An 18,860-nucleotide genomic window follows, 5' to 3' on the forward strand; every position below is an offset into this window, starting at 1 on the left:
AAATACGTACATTTTTCAGAGTCTCTATGGGCCCACCAATATTGGTGAGTTTTTGAATATGTTAAAGCCCCCAAAAAGGCAATTCATTTGACAGAAGAAAAATAATTTAAAAAAATTAAATAAACATTCGAAAAACAATAGGCCTTCGCAGCGCTTAGCTGCTCGGGCCTAATAATGAATATAAATAAATTGAAGAATAGAGGAGAAACAGGTCACTGACATGTATTATCTGGTTTGAAATTTTGGCTTATTCTTCATTGCAAAATTGGATGGAAAGCAGCTAAGAATATGAGTTTTAAAGTAACACCGATTTTCAATCCCATTTGAATATCTCCGTCTCGATTCTGGGTCATTCAAACACACAAACATCCTTTAATGCAAACCATTCCACTGTAGCTGTATGTTTAGAGTCGTTGCAGTTGAACTCCTGCCCCATGCTCAAATTGCCTGCAGCTTCCAACAGGTTTTCTTCCGCACTGCTCTGTACTTTCATTCCTCTCACCATCATCTCTGTCCGGGTTCCCTGCCCCAGCTTTTACAAAAACATCATCCTGGCACGATGCTCCGGCCACCACATTTCACATATTATGGTAGTGCTCTCAGGGCGTGTTGTTAGGTTTTTCTGCCACCATTAGCAATGTGCTCTGCCTGTTTTTCTTGCCCAAAGAAAGTACCTCTGGCTCAAGGCTCCTGGCTTTGCTGGACAGAGGCACTGATGGAGATATGTTGCTGCCACTAACAACGTGCACTCACTTTTATTCTTTGGGAAAAGAAGAAAAAAAGAAAGCACCATTGGCTTCCTGCTTCTGTGTTTTTTTCCCTGCGTCTTCTTCCCATCTTCTCACATCAGATGGCTGCTTCTACACCTGGTTCTGCTGGTTTCTACCTATTAAAAATGACCTGTTCCTTTCCACTGTCGCCACATGCTTGCAAAAAGTGAGGGATTGCTACAAAAAGTCAATAACTTAATGCAATCTGTTGAAGCAAGCAGATTTATTTGTATGTACCATATATATTTACTTGCAAATTACTATGAATTGATTAAATCATAATCTAATTTGGCTTTAAATAGAAAGTATTGAACTAAATTTGAATGTGGTTGAAAGGTAGGATTGTATTTGGATAAATTGAATTGATTGTTTGATTCTATAAAAATACTCAATATTGAATCAGTCTGATAAACATGTAATCCAAGTTTCACCATGAATAATGTACCAACTGAATTTCAGGAAAAGTAAAAAAAAAAAAAAGAAAGAAAGAAACACGTTTTTTTTTACAAAAGCAATTAGCCTTTTTTAATTTTACATTGCATTGAAAATTTACATAATAGATTCATACATTTTACAAATAATTTCCTCATAAAAATATATTTCTGTACAAAACACTTTTTTATTCTATATTTTCTCCTTTTTTTTCTCAAATGGTGAATATTTCCAATGTCCCCGGGCAGGAACGGCTATAAGTCTTTGAAATCACATGGGTGTGTTATTGCGCTAAGTCCATAGGAAAAGCTTGTGGCAAAATAGACTGAAGCGTAGAAAATAAAATAGCCTTGTTGGGAGAGAAGGAGAGGGGTGTTGGCATTAGGGGTGTGCAGGAACCTGTGTGCATGCAACAACAACAACAAAAAAGCATAGGGTTGATGACAGAGGATCCCATGACTTTTATTTTTTGGTAGGCACTGAGTCAGATTCTTACCAAAAAGGTGAGCAAAAAAAAAAAAAAAACACACACAAGAAGAGCAGCAAGGACCGATCCGAAATGTAATGAAAAGAAATAATATCACCACAGCGGTGAAGTGCAGGATGGTTGCCGGGTGGGTAAACAAAGAAGCCCCAGCTATACTGCTGCTGCTTTTAAATCAGTAATGACTTTAAAAGGGGTTTTGTGTCGGCTGGTGGCAGCTGGCGCCTGTGGTCACAGCAGCGGGGGTGTTAAAAACAGAGTGGATGTTTTCATGCTCCCTGGCACCTGGACTCATTTAAAAGCGCACAGTTACTTATCATCAGAGACTTGCTCTTCAGATTCTTCCAAAACAACAACAAAAAAATGTTTTTTTGGGAGGGATTGGGGGCGGGGGGGCTGGATTTACATCAAAGCTGCAGAGCTTTGACTGAAGATGACATTTGACTCTATTTTTTGGTCAATTAATAACCGAGCGCAACCAACGTATTTTTGAAACCTTATATTTTCTGATTTGAGAGATAGATGTTGTGTAGTATTCCCTCAGCAGGAGTTTGTGGCATGGCACCATGAGCAAGACAAACAGCCTTCATTAAGAGAACACATAATAAAGAAGCATTACATGTGTCATCAGAATGTGGCAGATCAGAATAAATTCAGCTACCCATATAAAATTAGGCAAAACTGTATGAATTGCAGGTAAAATACATAAAAAAGGGTCAATGTTTTGATCTGTTTGATCATTTTTAGCTTAGAACTTGCTGAAACAATTGTGAATCTGGATGTTTAGCTAACTCTTAAAACCGTTGTGTGCAGTTGTCTCACGCTTCCACACTGCAGTCAGTTGCATCTGCTTCTGAAACTCTAAATTAAAAATTTGGATTGTGTTTTTTTTTTCCCCCTAATTGTTCAAATCACATTCACTGAACTGTTGTAGATGAAAAGAAAATAAATTCATAGAACACCAGAAAGATCAAAACTCTGAAAGTTCAGAACAAAAGACCTTTTGTCAACTTTTTTTTTTTTCTTCATATTTGTGAAGCAAGATGCATTTTTAACTGCATCAGATGTGAAGGCTATTGTTAGGCTAAAGATGTCCAGATAATGTTAAAATAAATCGATGGATTAACTAATAAACCAAAGAAATAACTACCAACAGCTCCGATGTACTATGTTGTGTCTTTCTTTCAAAGTTCTTGGGAGACTTGTTAGAGTATGCAGGATCATTCACTCTGAAATATTAAGATTAAAATCAAATCTGAAGGGAAACAGAAAATGGCTCATCACGGTGTCTTACGGTAGCGTAAAAATTCCAAAAGTACAGTAAAATCAATTTAAAAAGTGGTTTACCAGTTGCAACATCCTGGTCCTTCCTTAGCCATCCAAATGGAGAGACCTTAATCCCTGGAAAACGTAGTTTAAACTCTTACATACTTTAGAAGACTGTCCTCGTGGCAAATAGGAGTTGTACAATTAGCAGTAGGGAAGCTAACAACTGTATCACCACTGATTTTGTTAGAAAAAAATAACAATGAAGTGAGAGTTTTCCCCTCTTGACTTAAAGGACAGGGTGAGATTCTGCTACTGTAATAAAGGTTAATTTATACTAAGGCTTTTTACACAATAGGTATGGAGGGTGCATTAAATAAAAGATCAGATAGATTCCCTTCTTATCTGCTCTGAACAGACGTTCCATCTCACGCCATTACAGCGATTCTCTGCAGGTTTTTTCGCCTCCTCAGTATTTGACGCGTTAACTACAATCAAGAACAGAGCAATGTCAATGTACAACACAAGTTTTCTAGCGCCATCACACAAAGTACACATAATGCAAGCAACCAGCAATCATCACTAATTTTTCTGCCCAAATGGAAACGTCTGCTTTCACTAATATGTTAAAGGCTGTTTGATTTCTCTGGCTCGACAGGGCTTTTGAGTGTCTGCCTTCTTTCCGATTTCATCTGGTTTTGCAGCTCTAAAATGTTCTGGATTATCAAACTAACTTTAATAACATTTAAAGATAAGTAGAAGAAATATATTAAAAAAGCCAGTTTTCAAGTAAAAATGTCATGTGTACAAGAAAAACATATTGCCCCCTTAGTTAAATTCTAAATTAAATGTGATTAAGGTTTTCGGAGTTTAATTTCGCTAGCGAAATGCGGGTCTAATTATTGACAGCTCTCTAAAATCCAGACATTAATTTAAAGAGAAGACACCACAAAGTAGACTAATAGATCTAAAAAAATTAAAAAAAATTTTTTGCCTGGATCTCAAGACATTCCAGGAAAAATGAGGAAATAAATCATTTTTAGGGCTATGACATTCGTGGCAGTAACTCAGCAGTTTTTAACTGTTACTTGTCTAACTGCTTGTAGAACCTAGCTGTGCTGCAACGCCAACACTAGCTGGTATATAAACACTGGAATTGAATTCAAGTGCACCCTAGTTAGTAGCAGGACAATGATCAAATCGGAACAGCTAAAAATCCAACAAACTAAAGAATTATTTTTTTATAGTTTAGTCAAAGTCTGGACTTTAATCTCATTGAAATGCTGTGCTGCAACTTTAAAGAGGTCATTGGGATTCAAAGCCTCTCCGGTGTGGCTGAATTACAACAACTCTGCAAAGAAGACAGCCAAATTTTCTCCAGAGTGAAGTTTTTATAATGTTTATAATGTTTGATGACACCTGTTACCACCTAGATGTTGGTTTGGGTCTGTCTGATATTAAAATTAGTTTGATAATAAAAAAAACATGGCTGTCCAACACAAAAATGCAAAACCAGAAGAATCTATGAGGGCATATATATATATATATATATATATATATATATATATATATATATATATATATAAAGAGCACTATTTAGATGATCACATAGAAAGTGCTGAGAGTTTTAATGTGCAAATGTCTGCAAAGAATCTCTCGAATTTAGGGTCTTAAAAGGTGTCAGTGAGTTTAGGGTATGATTGTTGCTGGTAAGCCTTGCATCTCCATTATGATAACACCACTTACTGGGGTTGCTTTCAGTGAGAAGGACACAGATGGTGAGGGGGGAACTCCATGCTAGACACGATTTCCAAATAAACTAGGTGCATGTTGCAGTGGAACCAACGGTACCGTCGGTGGGCGCGTGTGGAAAGCATACAGCTGTTAACGTCTTTTACTCCGATAGTTCTTTTTTTTTTTTCTAAAAACTCTTGATATAATCTGTCTCCCTCCCCCCCACCCCCCACCGCTTAAACTCCCTTTGTGGTAAATATATAGCACAAAAATATAGGTGGTGAATGCTCCCCGAATATATATGCAATAGATTTACAGATCAGAAGATTCTGCAGCTGTAACAAACAAAGAAAGTAAGCACTCTCAGAGTGCAGGATCACGTGGAACGCTGTCCACAGACGTAGGGCCAGAGCCCCGTCTTTCTAGACCTGTTTCTTAGTTTATGATTCCTGCCTACAAACCTGTTTCTGTCTGTCTGTCTGCCTGTAAGCCACCTGCTTTTATCTCGGAGTAAAGATAGATTTGAAAAAAGAAACAAAAAAAAAAAAACAGGACCTCTCTGTCCCGGTGTTAGTCCGTCTCTCCTTGCGAAATGTGCTTTAGTGCTGGAGCTTTCTATGTTTCCCAAAGTCATTTTTCTTCCTCCCCTTTTTTAGTCCGTCGGAGTCCTCCGGTTTCGTTTAGCCTCTCTTTCTGATCAAAACCTCCTGGTAAAAATCCCAGGATCAGGAACATCTTCTCCTCCAGGATATATCCCGACTGACCTGATCTGATTTGTCTCGTATAAAGGAGGAGAGCCGATCTCTCTCAGTAGATTACTTCAGGTCAGACAAGCTCTGATTGGTTGCGTTAGGATTGTAAGATCTCATTTTTTTTCTTTTTTCTTGCTAATGACTTTCTCACTCTGCTTCCAGTTCAGTTAGAAGCCGTCTTCATCACGTTAGAGGCAGTTTATCCATTAGATGAGTCAGTCTCTCATCTCTTCTGTTAGTGCTAGCTTCACTTTAGACTCCTTGTAAGTTTCACTTTGCTCTAATCCCAGCTCAGTCAGGATTACAGCTTCCTCTCCAGGGATGCCCCATCCCTATCATCATCCCTCGCTTAGCGGATAGTCTCTTTTCAAAGCAACTTTTGCTTCTGTCTAGAAGCATTAGCCTTCTTAGGCTCCATGTAAGAAGAAAAAAATAAATAACAGGGACCAGTAACACCAGTCTCTGCTTGTCACTGAGACGGGAGATGGTTCCGTTTGCTTGTGAGGTTGATGTACTCCCGTGGTATTCGCAACCAGTTAGTTGGCTTCAGCCATATCCTGCTGGTGACAGTATTTTTATTTAATTTTTTTTTGACTGTCGGTTTATTTTCACAGTGTCCTCAATGACATATATCCCTTCTGGATAATGTCATAGGTTCTCCTCAGTTTCTGATGTGTGATTACGGCTGGAACACCTCTTCTCTGATCTCTAAATCTTTGCTTCAAGTAAAAATTGAGGTGACGCGCGGGGTCCAACCAGCAGGTGATGGCTTCCCCGCACGCGTTGGTCTTAGAAATAGCGATCGGGGTTAAATAGGAGCTCAAACGTTTTTTTTGTGTGTACGTGTGTGTCTGGTTTAGAATCGGATCAGAAAGTTTCTACAACTTGCTCTGAGTTAGGGATAGAAATGGAGTTCTTTTTTTTTTGTCACCTTGCAGTCTTTTCTCTCAGTAGACGCTGGATTTTGGTTTCAGCTGGAGAGTTGTTCCCCTGCGTGGGCGAGGGTTGGGAGCTGGGATCTTTTCCAAAAAGAAAGGATCGGTTGGTTGGTTGGTTGGTTGGTTGGTTCTTGTACACACCATGATGCTTGGCCTCGGTAAAGTTTGCCCTTTTACACCGTCTTTGCACCAGCTGTGGTCCCATTAGAAATGCGAGTCATTCATTTTGACTGAGGACAGCCGCTCCTCAGACCATGGTGCAGACAGTATTTAAATTAGGATCGAATCGGACGGCCTTTCCCTCGACAGCTTTGGCATTGGTGTTGTACATGGGATTCTCGAAGGCAGCTTGGCCGTTGTTGTTTTCGTGCACCGAGCAGCCTGTGTACTGCGTTTTTGGAGTAGTTCTGCAAATATAAAGAGAAAAAAGAAACATAATTACAAGATAAAAGCGAAGGAGAGGGCAATATATACGTATCTTTCACCATCTGTAATTGCAGAAATCGCACACAAATCTCCACTGACATCTTTACTTGTCCGGATCTACAATAATGCTCAAATAATGTTACTGTTTGGTATAGTCAACAATCATGAGATGCATGCTGTTGATTCTGTGTAATTAAGTTGTTATTGCATGGCGCGCGTTAAAAATAGCAGTGTGGTGTTCCATTAGTAAGGCCATTTATTCTGTGAAAAGAAAAAAAAAATGTCTCAAACAGGTGGCACTTTGTTAGGGAAAAACGCATCAAAAACATTTAAAGAAGAGCAGAAAATGATTGGCTGTTCAGGTAAAATAATCCTAAATGCTTAAGATGTAAACCAAAACCTGTCCAACTGAATCAAAGAATAGCCAAAATGGCAAAAACGTTAACTGTCTCAACGCCAATGTTATTTTTTAGTTACATGAGAGTGTTGTAAGAAAAAGAAAATACTTATGCAATGCAAAGCCACAAGCAAAACTATTGATCAAAAGGCTAGAATTCGCTTCATCATTTTATAGAAAGATTGTTCGTTTGTGCATCACAGACGATCAAACGCAGAATTCCAGCAACATTACACCATGAAGCACGTTGGCGTGGCATTGTGTTCTTACTATTTGACTGCATAACACAAATTAGTTTTCTCCATTTCGACTTATGTTAAAGAGCAAGCGCAGTCCTCAACAAGACAAACGCCACAAACAATATCCTGGTTTCCAATCAACATCAAAAACTGCTGTTCCTGAAGCAAAAATTAGTTTTCATAAATGTCCTAAGCAGCCGGCAGACAGTGATGAATGAAGCCACTGAAGCACACAGGAGAAGAACCTTGTTGCGTTTCTTGGTGAGCTTAAAGAGATTCCAAACAGCCCATCCAAAACTAATCCCTTCAGCAAGTTCTCCTTCTCTCAAACAGATATTAACAGCAGAACAGACGTTATCTGCATCTGTTAACAATGTTAACAACAGTCAGTTCTGCTTTAACCTTGCCTGGGAAAAATCCAATTTACCACCTTCTAAACAAGGATTGTGTTGCAGCAGACAGCGACTTAGCTGTCTCTTAGCACCTCAGCAATCAAACCACCGAGGCAGAGGTTGTTCTTGCAAATTAGGCATCTTCTTAAAATGTTAATGATGTCTTTGTGGGTTGTTGTTTTTTTTTTAAGACTTTTTCTGAATAAAAGAGAGAAAAAGTAGTCATAAACTGACAAGAACATGTCCTTCAAAGGGATATGTGCAGGATTATTTATCTTGTTTGTCATCTTTTCTTTTTCTTCTTCTTGCATGGCATACCTCTGCTTGTAGAGATAGAATCCAAAGCCAGTAAAGATCAGAGCGAAGAAAGGCACCAGAATAGCAATAGCCACAGAACTGCTGTTGGTACCAAGCTGTGGAGGTGTCGAGTTTTGACTCTCTGACATGTTCAGACCTGCAACAAATGAGAAAACTTTACTGTTGTTGTCCAAACTGTCTGGGTAACAAAATAAAATGACCTGGTGAAACTACAAGCTTTATTATCACAGAGAAGAAAAAAACAAAAAAACATTGATGGTTGTTTGAAAGAAAATCCAATCTGATATTAGTGTGCACAATAAAAAGTTTTCACATTTTGTCGACACCACCGATTTTAATGCGAATTTTATTTTATGGCATTGCCCAACAAACGTAGAAGAAATGCAACCCTAGAGTCAAGGAGAGCGTTAATTAGGGAGTTAACTCAGGAGGAGTCTTTACATTTTTCTATTTGCTAAATGCCAAAAAACTTTAGTGAGAACATTTTTTAGTTGTTCTTTTTTTCTTCTGTAACTTTCTTCAAATTTAGAAACATACACACATTTGGTCAGCATCCGGAATAATTGTCTTCTGAACTACATGACCTGGGTCAGTTTTGCAGATAAGTTACAGTTAAAATGACCTGAAAACACCAATTTTCAAAGTAGGTACAGTAATATATTTCAAGAAGCTTTTCCATGAAGTTCAACACTTAATGCTGACTTTCAGAAATACTTAAGGCGCTATCTTTTGGTGCTCGTGAACCTAAGAGACAAGTACCCAGTCTTTGTAGTCCAAACTGTCCGTAGTCTTTTCCCTGAATGAAACCCTGGAACACGTAGGTGGACCCATCAGGCTCTGCTGATACCTGGGAGAACACAGGGCAAAAAGGTCAGTGATCACTTTTATACAGCAATGAGTGTATAACTAATTGTAAGTGGATAAGTAACACAGTGTTTGTTCTAAAGGTAAAATCCTCCAAATATTACACAATAAATTGTAGTTTTTACAAAAACAATAACAAATATCAGTTATTTCTTAAATACAGATAATAAAATAAAATGGCATACATGTGTAATTTATAAAAAAAAAGGTGCTTGTACTTTACACAAGCACAAGTAAATAGTTGGGTGTTGATAAATTTGGGGGTTAAAAACAATAATCTTTCAAATACCATGCACCTATTTAATCATGTTTTTGTTGATCTTTGATAGATGCCATATATAAATCACATTCTAGAAGACTTGGACAAACCTCTGACAAATATCAGTTAATCTTGTTTCAAAGAACCAAATTAAAGCCCACTAACCGCTATATGCCACACCTTTCAGCCTATATATAAACACATATACACACTGGTCACTGTATAAATGGTAAACTTACATATCCGTCCATAGTCCAGGAGTCCTCCATGATCTTGGCTGGAGAGATGGCTGAATCTTTCAGTTGGCTTCCCTGGTTAACATGGTTCACCTGATACATCAGAAGTAAAAGCCTGGCCTCTGAAGCCTTGTAAACTCCTGAAAAGGCATAAAAAAAAAGTAAAAAAAAAAAAAAAAAAAAATCCCCATGATTTATAACAAGAGGATTTCACATCTCGCTTGTAAATCATTAGATTGATCAGCACGTGTTTCTTTTTCCCTGGAGCATTAATGGAATCCGTGCACCTTCCCTGTTTATCTGCAGAGAGATGTTTTATACCGACATAAAAAGAGAACAACACCTCGGATACAGCTGTAAAATAAATTAACATTGATTAAAAAGACATAGAGGAACCTGGTTGAATGTTGACAGCATATTTAGACAGAAATGTGCACGTGCAGTAATATCACACATCATAATTGTGATATATGCCATCAATAAGACAGGTTTAGAGGTGTTGGTCGGGATGTTTTTCATCTTAAGCAGAGACGCCTGTTTTCCCATAACTCTAGTCTTTATGCTAAGCAGTACTGTGAATGTGTCAGCATATTTAGATCCCAGCTTTACGCTCAGCATGCAGACATGCTATTTATATTTAAAATGCCGAACAGCTGCCTTAATAGCACGACTTGGGGGAAAAACATGCAGATTTTAAGCAGCTGCAACTCGGGTGCGGCGATGAAAAGTGCAGCTTTAGCCGGTATTGATCTAAAGCTGTGCCTTTGAGCCACACAACAGACAATAAAAGCGTGATTGCAGCACGGATTTCAGATATAGTTCTTGTTGCTCCTTGCTACTCCTGGAACCAATTCGAGCTTCGACAAGACGCGTGCCACATTAGGGTCTCAAATCCGACCGGCACCATTAAGGGACTCGGAGAAGTACGCGTGTGAGTGTGCGTATTTGTATACGCGAGACAACAACAAATAATCCGCCGTTAAAAAGCAGCATGCGTCCGTAAAAGTGTTGCCAGAAGGAGCTCGATACCGCATTTAGCGTCCGAGCGTGTGTTTACTGTATTACCCATGAATCAATGCAGCAGCTATGTAGCGCTGTAACATAAACTTGATGCATTACCATCACATATCCTCATCACAGTGCATAGATCCCCTTATGAAGGTATTCATGGAGTGCTTAGAGTTGAGCGACGACGCAACATGCCTGACAGGAGCAGCTCCAGGTTGCCGTTGCTGAGCGTCACGTTGACTCTCCCGGTCGTGGAGTTAAAGCTGGTGATGCTCAGCGTCATCGGCTGCTTCCTGCCCCGGTAATTGTAGGAGCCCTTCCATATGTAGTTAGGAGCAAAAACGTCATCTGGAACTACAAAAAAAGAAGAAAAAAAAGACGAGGAGTTGGCTCCACAGTCCTGCTTTCTTGTCAAACTGTTTTACTTCTAGTATATTTTTGAGAGCCTTTGACTCAAACATTTTATTTTTTTTTATATAAAACTACCTTAGCTGTCTTACCTGTGGTTATTTCTATACTTCTCTTGGCCTTGGGGGAACTGAACATCAAACACGTCTAAATTCTCAATGTGTATTTCTATGCACATTACCGTGAACACAGTGCAACAAATTTGTACGTTTTGGTAGTAGATTTTATTGTAATAAAAAGTAATCGCCCTCCTGGGATTGAGAATGTTTCATATTCCTCCCACTGTCGATGAGGGAGGGGGGGGGGACATTTACACATGTAGAGTAGCGTGGTATTTTAACGCACAATAAAGCTATGAAACTTTAAAGCCATTTTAATGTAAGAAAAGTGAACTTGGACCCAGTTTTGGTGAAGCGTGAACTTGCGGGTCTCTAGTATGGGGAACGTGCCTCCTTCTACACGTCTCTCCAGCATTGCTTTGTCTCCTGTATTGATAGGTCTGTCCTTGTGCTGTTGTTTCCCTGCAGCTGGTGGTGCATTGTGGATGGGCCTTTGCAGAAGAGGTCATTTATTTTCTCTGGCCTCAGCCTCCCTGGAGCTTCTCCTCAGTTTACTGGGCAGAGTTGCAAGTCTTTATAAGAACTGTGTCTATGTAGAATAGCATCTTGCCTCCCGGTAAGTAAAATAACTAAAAAAACTAGTCTCACAGGAGCCAAATCTCAATTAACTACACAACATATGGAACGTTCCTTTTGCCCTCTCCTTATTAAAGGGGGCTCTTTTTTCAAATTTAAAGTTCTCACCCTATGTCAAAACGTGATCGGAGCAACACAATCACTGGATCTTTGCTTAAGGTTGCTTGTTGATCTTCCATGTGTATTTAGCATTAAACAAGCTACAGAAACAGCAGCTAATAAAACTACAACAAAAAGGAAAGCAAGATCATTACAGAAGTTTGTCTTCTTTTTGTAAAGTTAGATATAAAAAAAAGTATTCAGAACTAGGAAGAAGTGTGTTAAAGCATTGTCAAATCGACAAAAAGGCAAGAGAAAAAAAAAAACCCTGTGGTGCAAAACTGAGTAGAGTGAAAAGGAGCACAGCAGAATCTATTGAACCATACACTAAAACCAGACTGGAATAGAAGAAATGAGGATGGATATGAGTAAAGGAAAATGGTACACTTTCAGTGCGAACTGGATGGATACATGGACAGCAGAGAGACGGATGGATGTACAGACAAACGGACTGATAAACATGCTGACAGAACTGACCGTTAAGTTTTGGGCTGGGTGTTCCTGGTACCGGTTTCACAGGTTTCTTCTTCTCTCCAGCTACGCATTCACAAGGCAGAGACAAAATATTCAGGCAAACTTTCAAGCCATGAATAAAATTTTTTTTAAAAAATTAAAAAACAACAAAAATTTGGTTATGCTGAATTTACAGGGGTTTTCAATGAAATCCAAAACTTTTCCTAGGAAAAAGCCTTCCACATTAGAATTCAGGACCAGTCACTCTGAGTCACACACGTGCATAATGAGCGAGGAGCATTTTGAAAAGGGTCAGACAAAATAAACCTCTTTAATGAGCAATTCACAAGCGGAGCAATGCAAACAGAGTTCGCGACCGATAATTGTTGTGCATACTGGACCCATTTAAAAAGCAGCTGAAAGGCCTGAGCTCTGATGGGCTGAGAGCAGCCGAGATCATCCTTTCAAGATGCAGCCATTGTTTTCAATGAGGGAGGAAAAAAAAAACAAGCTATGTATAGAGAACGACCTGTGTTCTGGAATCCCAATTCGGATCAGAGAGCGCCTCACTTTAAAAAAAAAAAAAGAAAAAGATCTTCAGGGCAACAACGGGGTGGCTGCTTTGCTGGATTGATTAAAAAAAAAAAAAAGAAGAAAGATGCAGCTTTTTCCAAGAGCTTGTAGACATTTTTGTTTTATGCTCATTTCTTGACTGGTTGTAGGTGCATTTGAAAAGGCTACTGTTTTCAGTTAATTAAAAAATTAAGCACAGTATGTTTGTTTTGATGAGTTATTCATCCACAACATATCTGCAATTTAGAAATTTTAAAAGCCTCAAAACTAAAAAGTTAAGCATTACTCAACTTTGCTACGCGGGATGCTTCCAATGAAACGTGATGTTTCTTAGACATTTTCACGCCCAAATTCAATACTTTTCCAGACTTTTTCCAGATTTATTCCTATTGTTCCTTGTTCCTATTTAATTGTTTAATGTGTGTAAAAACGTACAACCTGCCGACCTTGCAAAGGCACAAAACAACACAGTTGTTTTTTTTTGTATATCACTTTATATTAAATCCTTTACCCTCTATCCTGTAAATCATCTGTCCACCCCCCCGGTAAATATCACCCGACTCCAGATGGTTGATACAGGGGGGTCCTTGAGCTAGACACGTTCAAGTGCTCCTCTCTCTTTACTCAAGAGAATCAGCTCAGCATAGGACAATAAAGTAAATGCATTTAATGCTGATAGGGCCACTGAGAGGCAGAGAAGTGAATCACGCACCTCTACATATTGGCATCTTTCCCGTCCAAGTGCCATCGCTCTTGCAGACTCGGTGCTCGGAGCCGCCCGCCAGGAAGTACCCGCGCTGACAGCTGTACACCAAGGTGTAGCCAAATCCGGGAAGATCCATCCCCACCACGTCCACATGGAGCGGGCTCTCCGGCTGCTTACAGGCGTGGGCTGCAAGGTACAAAACATGATTTTTTTGTTTTTTCTTTCCATCTTTAATGAGGGTCTGTAAAGGCTTAGAGTGGACAGACGAAGAGCCAACATATGTGTTTCTTTACGTATGCACTCGGGTTGTGTCCCAGTCCACGTCAGATCGGGTTGGCAGGTTCTGGATGACGATCCCTGAAGCAAATGACCCGACTGGCACTGAAATGACACCACGCTCCCCACCTGAGCACAAAAAAGACAGACAGTGGAACATAAAAACAACAAAATACGAGCGGTGTTTTGTTTGGCTGCGGTGCGAAGGTACCCTCCGGAGAGCTGACACGATGAGGAATGTCTCGAGTTTATTTAAGGAGGGACAGACTGAGTTATGCTGGTAAGTACTTCTTAAAGTGCCTTGTAAAAGTCCTCTTTCCCTTTTTCACATGTTTCCCTTTACAACCTCAAACTTTGTTGTATTTTACTGGGATTTTATGGCACAACACAAAGTTAGTACTCAACTAAAAAAAGTAAAGTTGGATGAAAAAAATATGTGGTTTTAAAACATGTGTAACAAATACAAATGTGAAAAGAGTGATCTGATTTATATTTGATCTGTGTGCCATGAAATCTCAGGATAAATGCAGCTGGTTCTGTGAAGACCTCAGAGGTTTGTGAGCGAACAAACAGCATCATGAAGGCCAAGGAACACAACAGACCGGGGAAAACGAACACTGTTCGACAAAATCTGAAGAGGTCCTGTTTTACCTAAGTGATGTATTGTATGCAGCCAAAATGCGAAAGCAGGTAAAGAAAAACTAGCACAATTCGTCATCCGTCTGAAGCTTCAGGCGCCAAGTGAGAAGGCAGCACGTTCCAGGAGTTCTCCGTCTTCAATTTCCCCATTGTGGGCATTTCTATTCTGAACACACCATCCCCACTGGGAAACATAGTGGTGGCAGCATCGTGATTTAAGGATGTTTTTCTTCAGTAGGGACAGGAAAACTGGTTATAGCTGTTTTTTTGGGTTTTTTTTAAGTGTAGATCATTTCTGGAGGGAAGACCTGAGACTGGGATGTAGCTTCTCTTTGCAAGAGGACAAGAATCCTAAACATACAGCCAAAGCCATGATGCCAGAGTTCAAATCAAAGAATAGTCAAAGCCCAAGTGAAATAAAAACCGCAAACTTATTGAATTGGTGAAAACTGATGCTTAAAAATGTTCTCCTTCCATTCTGTTTGGATTTATTTTGCCAAAAAAAAAAAAAAAAAAGGTAAAAAACAGCAGTCTCAAAGCTGTTACACCTACGCCAAAAAACTTGATGCAAAAATTGCAAAAGCGGTTAAACTTTTTCTTACACTTCATAATTATGCACTAATTTGTGCCGGTCTGCTACACATCACATAACATTCCATAACAAATTCATGTGCAATTGGTTACCACTAATAAAACATACAAAATCTACATTTGACTTCTTGCTGCAAATCAGAAAATAAAACAGATTTAATACACATATTAAATCAACCTGTTGGGCATGGAGGTGAGTTTGGAGTTGGCTTGTCAGGGCAGATATTTTACCTTAAAACCAAAGGTCCGGTTCAGGGAGCCGTAGCGAGGCGTTCCCGGGTTATCGCAGCTGGTTTTGGTTGGTTCTGCAAAGGAGAGTGTACAGTGTGAGCCGACACACACACGCACGCACACATACACACACACACACGCATGCACACGCACACGCGCGCACACACACACACACACACACACACAGAAAAGAACAAATCCAGAAGATAAATTAACTGCAACATTTTTAAATCCTCTCCTTAAAACTCTCCATTTCTCTCCCCTGTTGTCATGGTAACAGGGAGCTGTGAGCGCCGTCGAGCCAGCAGGGGGCAGTAGTGCATCGTGAGAAAACGAAGGGAGGCCTTTTCTTATAGTTTCTGCCTGTGACAGCGCCTGTGTGTCAATGCGAGTGCGCGTGTGTGCATGTGTGTGTGGCAGGGTCATCAGCATGTAGAGCACATCCTGACGCAGAGCTCGATTCAATACAGCTTCCAAAATGACAGATTCACTCTCAGCCTTCGTCTTCCTGTACTTCTCTATCCGCTCTCCTTCTTCCTCACTCTGTTTTTTTCTTTTTTGCCCTCCTTCTCTCTCTTCTTTGTAACTGCTCTTTTCCTCTCTGTTTCTATGCCACTATCTCCGTCTCTGCCCCCCCGTGCCCTCCACCCCCAGCCCCGTTGCCTCGTCTGTCTTATTTAAAGAGCAGGCTGCTTTGCCTCAAAACTCATTCTGGTTCAGTCACATCGTAATACACATCACACTCTAACATACAGCTGCAATCACACACTAATAAATCACTGCTGCACACATGTGCCTAACACTCAGCATTCCTTTTTGAACACATTTCCACCAGGAAGAAAAAAAAAAAAAAAGCAGCAGCAGCACCAGCAGAGGGAATCACGCTGTATTTGTGTGTGCTCGCTCGCGAATGAGCAACAGTGTCAAACTTGTAAACTAATTACGTAAGCCGAAAGGTTTCGTCTTTTCCCCGAAGTCAAAGATTGAGTCCTTACATCTGCACTTCACAGGCAGGCCTCCTATTTTTAGATCATCAATTTTACAGGCAACATTAGACTTTACTGCGGCTGTAAAAGTGTTGGATGCGCAGCACATCTTATCAGTGGCTACGAAGGGAAGCTGGAAGTCTGTTCCGGCAACAGAAACCTTTAACCGATCACAACTCGTCTTTATACTCGCTTGCTCTGGATCGAATGCGTGTCCGTGCGGTGGTCCGTCGCAAAAATGAAACACATCGGAAACATGCTCGGTGTCTGCTGTTGTCTTTTACCTCTAATCCATGGTCAGCGGCAGCTGGCTTGAAGCTGGATGTGCGGTAGCGTTTTACTCAACGCTCAAAGTCACAGCCTGTACCGCCGTTGCCTCACTTGTAAGCAAACACTTTTGCCGTGGTTTTTTTTAAAAGGGAACTCCTAGATCCCTGCTGAATTGAACTAAAAAACATCCCTTAAACTATTCTCAGCTGCAAAGCCTCGAGTTCTCAGGTACTATGTGCTGTATTTGACGTTACAAAGCATGCTGAAAAAACACTCATAGCTCCTTTATTCCTTGTCCCATTCTGGTTGCCCACCATCCAGATTCCATAGGAACACGGTTATAAAAAAAAGTAAAGCATGTACATTTTCTTTTTCCAAAAACACTCAGATTTTAGAAATACTTTTAATCAAATTTCCATCATTTTCCCTGGACTGCATTGGAAAACCTGTACATTTCTTTTTTTTTCTTTTCTTGCAATGTCACAGGCGTGGGTACAAATACTAGATTGAAAATACGTTTTAAAGAAATGCACAGATGTACACATTCAATGCAGCAAAAGGACCAGACTGTAGATGAACAGTCTATTTTCATGTGTTGTCATCCAAATCAACATATAGGCTGGGTTTCCCCCCCCCACTCCCCACACAAACCGGTTTTGATACTTTTCATTCAGAAGATCAAGTGCCAATCGGCTCAGTCAAGAGCATACAGATGTGCAATCTGTTAGTGACAATGACTTGTGAAATAGCGTGCTGCCATAATATTCAATCTGCGCACTCGCAAATGACCTTTGTGAAACAGTCCGCTGGAGTGCTTTTAGTGAGTCGCGGTGCAGCTGGAAAAAAGGGGGCCGTCCAATTTACGAGCTAAAGATGCATACATGAAATGGCTGTGATTACGCTTTAAAAAGGCTTTAAAAAGGCTTTAAAAAGGCTTTAAAAAGTTTTAATGCCTAGCAAAAATATCGATCCCGGTAAATGAAAAAAAAAAAAAAAAAAAAAAGCAGTTTTATCAAGGAAAGTTACCAATCTCAAAAAAAAAAAAAAAAAAAAATTATACTTGATTTCTCTTCGAAGGAATCCGTCAAGGCTCCTGCTGAAGGTTGCCTTTTCATTAGCAGGAATCTCTGAGATGAGCTTCCACTCGCTACTCGTTATGATTTCAATAAAACTTTTTACTTTCTCCAAGCAGAAATTGCTCAGCGAAAACAGACCCGCGTATAGACTGAATCGTGGCCGTTGCCTGTGTAATAACGGGTGCGTAATGGTGATAATTAGGCACCGGCGCTAATTAACTGGTGGCACAAACGACGTGTGTCTGATAGGTTCCACATCGACAGGGGAGTGAATAGACTGAGAATTAGCAGAAAAAAAATATATAAAAAAATAAAAGAACAACAAAGCGAGGCTGTTCAGCCACAGAAGTCTGAAAATAATTTTGTGCGAGTGCGCCGCCGTGGCATAAACAATAGGCGAGCATACGTACAGCAGAGGGGCGGCATTAAACACCCGTCTGCATTACTGGGCCGTGATATGTTATTTAAAGCAAGATATTTACTCTACAAGAACAACCTCTCTGGAAATCTGTCTCTGAAGTGTGGTGCCTTTTAATTTGATCCCAGACTTTGAAGTGGGGAGGACCCCCCTCCCCCACCCCCTGCCTGAGGAAGCTCTGTTGGGCTCCAGCTTGTACAGAGATGAATGAATGATGACAAATGACTCACAAAGTCTTGAAGAGCAATAACTTGAATCGTAAATCAATAGATAGAAACATTTTTAAAAAACTATTGTACTAATACAATGTTTTTCAACACAAAGCCTTGGAGATTTTCTTAGAAGAATTAATAGAAATGTTGTCTGTTCTGTTCAGAGGTTTACACGCACTCAACATGGACATTAGTGTAATTTATTGAAACTGTTGTTTTTCCAGGATGCGCTGAATTACGCTGTGAATTTCTCATCAACCCCAGATGGGTGCAAAAGTTGGGTTCGTTATCCTGTCGTAACATTCGGTCCTGTTATAAAATTTTCAACCGCCTGGCTGCTGATCTGAGGTTTCTTCCCTCCGCAAAGTACCAATACCTCTGGCAGTGAACCAGAGCGCAGCAGGCCGCTGCCATCGCGCTCGCTAGATAGCGTAGCGTTCTTGGGTCTGATCTTCTCTACTAGACGTGTTCTTCCTGGCAAAGTGGCCAAACGGTTCGATCTTTGTCTCGTCTGATCATGAAACATTTTCTCCAAAAAGGCACTCGGCTTGTCCAAGTGGGCAGCTGCAAATTTGATTCGCACTTGAAGGTGTTGATTTTTTTTTTAGCAGGGGGTTCTGCCTTGGTCGGCCCCCACTGAGCCTGTGTCGATGTCAAACGTACTGATTTTCCAGCATCTTCGAGTTTATAATGGGACTTGGTCTGTGCGATT

General features: G+C 40.1%; 1 protein-coding gene across 9 annotated transcripts in view; it reads right to left on the minus strand.

The window, feature by feature from the left end:
- Window positions 1-1,266: 1,266 nt before the first annotated feature.
- The window catches only part of LOC103472465 (CUB and sushi domain-containing protein 3-like), a 393,820-nt gene continuing 376,226 nt past the window's right edge, over window positions 1,267-18,860 (minus strand). For 8 of the 9 annotated variants that reach the window (XM_081612755.1, XM_017307525.2, XM_017307524.2 and 5 more), the window contains 9 exons: window positions 15,187-15,260; window positions 13,743-13,854; window positions 13,456-13,635; window positions 12,195-12,254; window positions 10,711-10,869; window positions 9,511-9,647; window positions 8,908-8,995; window positions 8,149-8,284; window positions 1,267-6,783 (listed from right to left, as the gene is read on the minus strand). In XM_081612755.1, the coding sequence (XP_081468881.1) occupies window positions 6,624-6,783; window positions 8,149-8,284; window positions 8,908-8,995; window positions 9,511-9,647; window positions 10,711-10,869; window positions 12,195-12,254; window positions 13,456-13,635; window positions 13,743-13,854; window positions 15,187-15,260 (1,106 nt within the window). In that variant the 3' untranslated portion in view covers window positions 1,267-6,623. The remainder of the gene's footprint in view (window positions 6,784-8,148; window positions 8,285-8,907; window positions 8,996-9,510; window positions 9,648-10,710; window positions 10,870-12,194; window positions 12,255-13,455; window positions 13,636-13,742; window positions 13,855-15,186; window positions 15,261-18,860) is intronic. The other variant, XR_014089825.1, reaches the window with a different exon arrangement.

The sequence above is a fragment of the Poecilia reticulata genome, chromosome 11 (assembly GCF_904066995.2).
Source record: "Poecilia reticulata chromosome 11, P_reticulata-male-v2, whole genome shotgun sequence".
Classification (NCBI taxonomy): domain Eukaryota; kingdom Metazoa; phylum Chordata; class Actinopteri; order Cyprinodontiformes; family Poeciliidae; genus Poecilia; species Poecilia reticulata.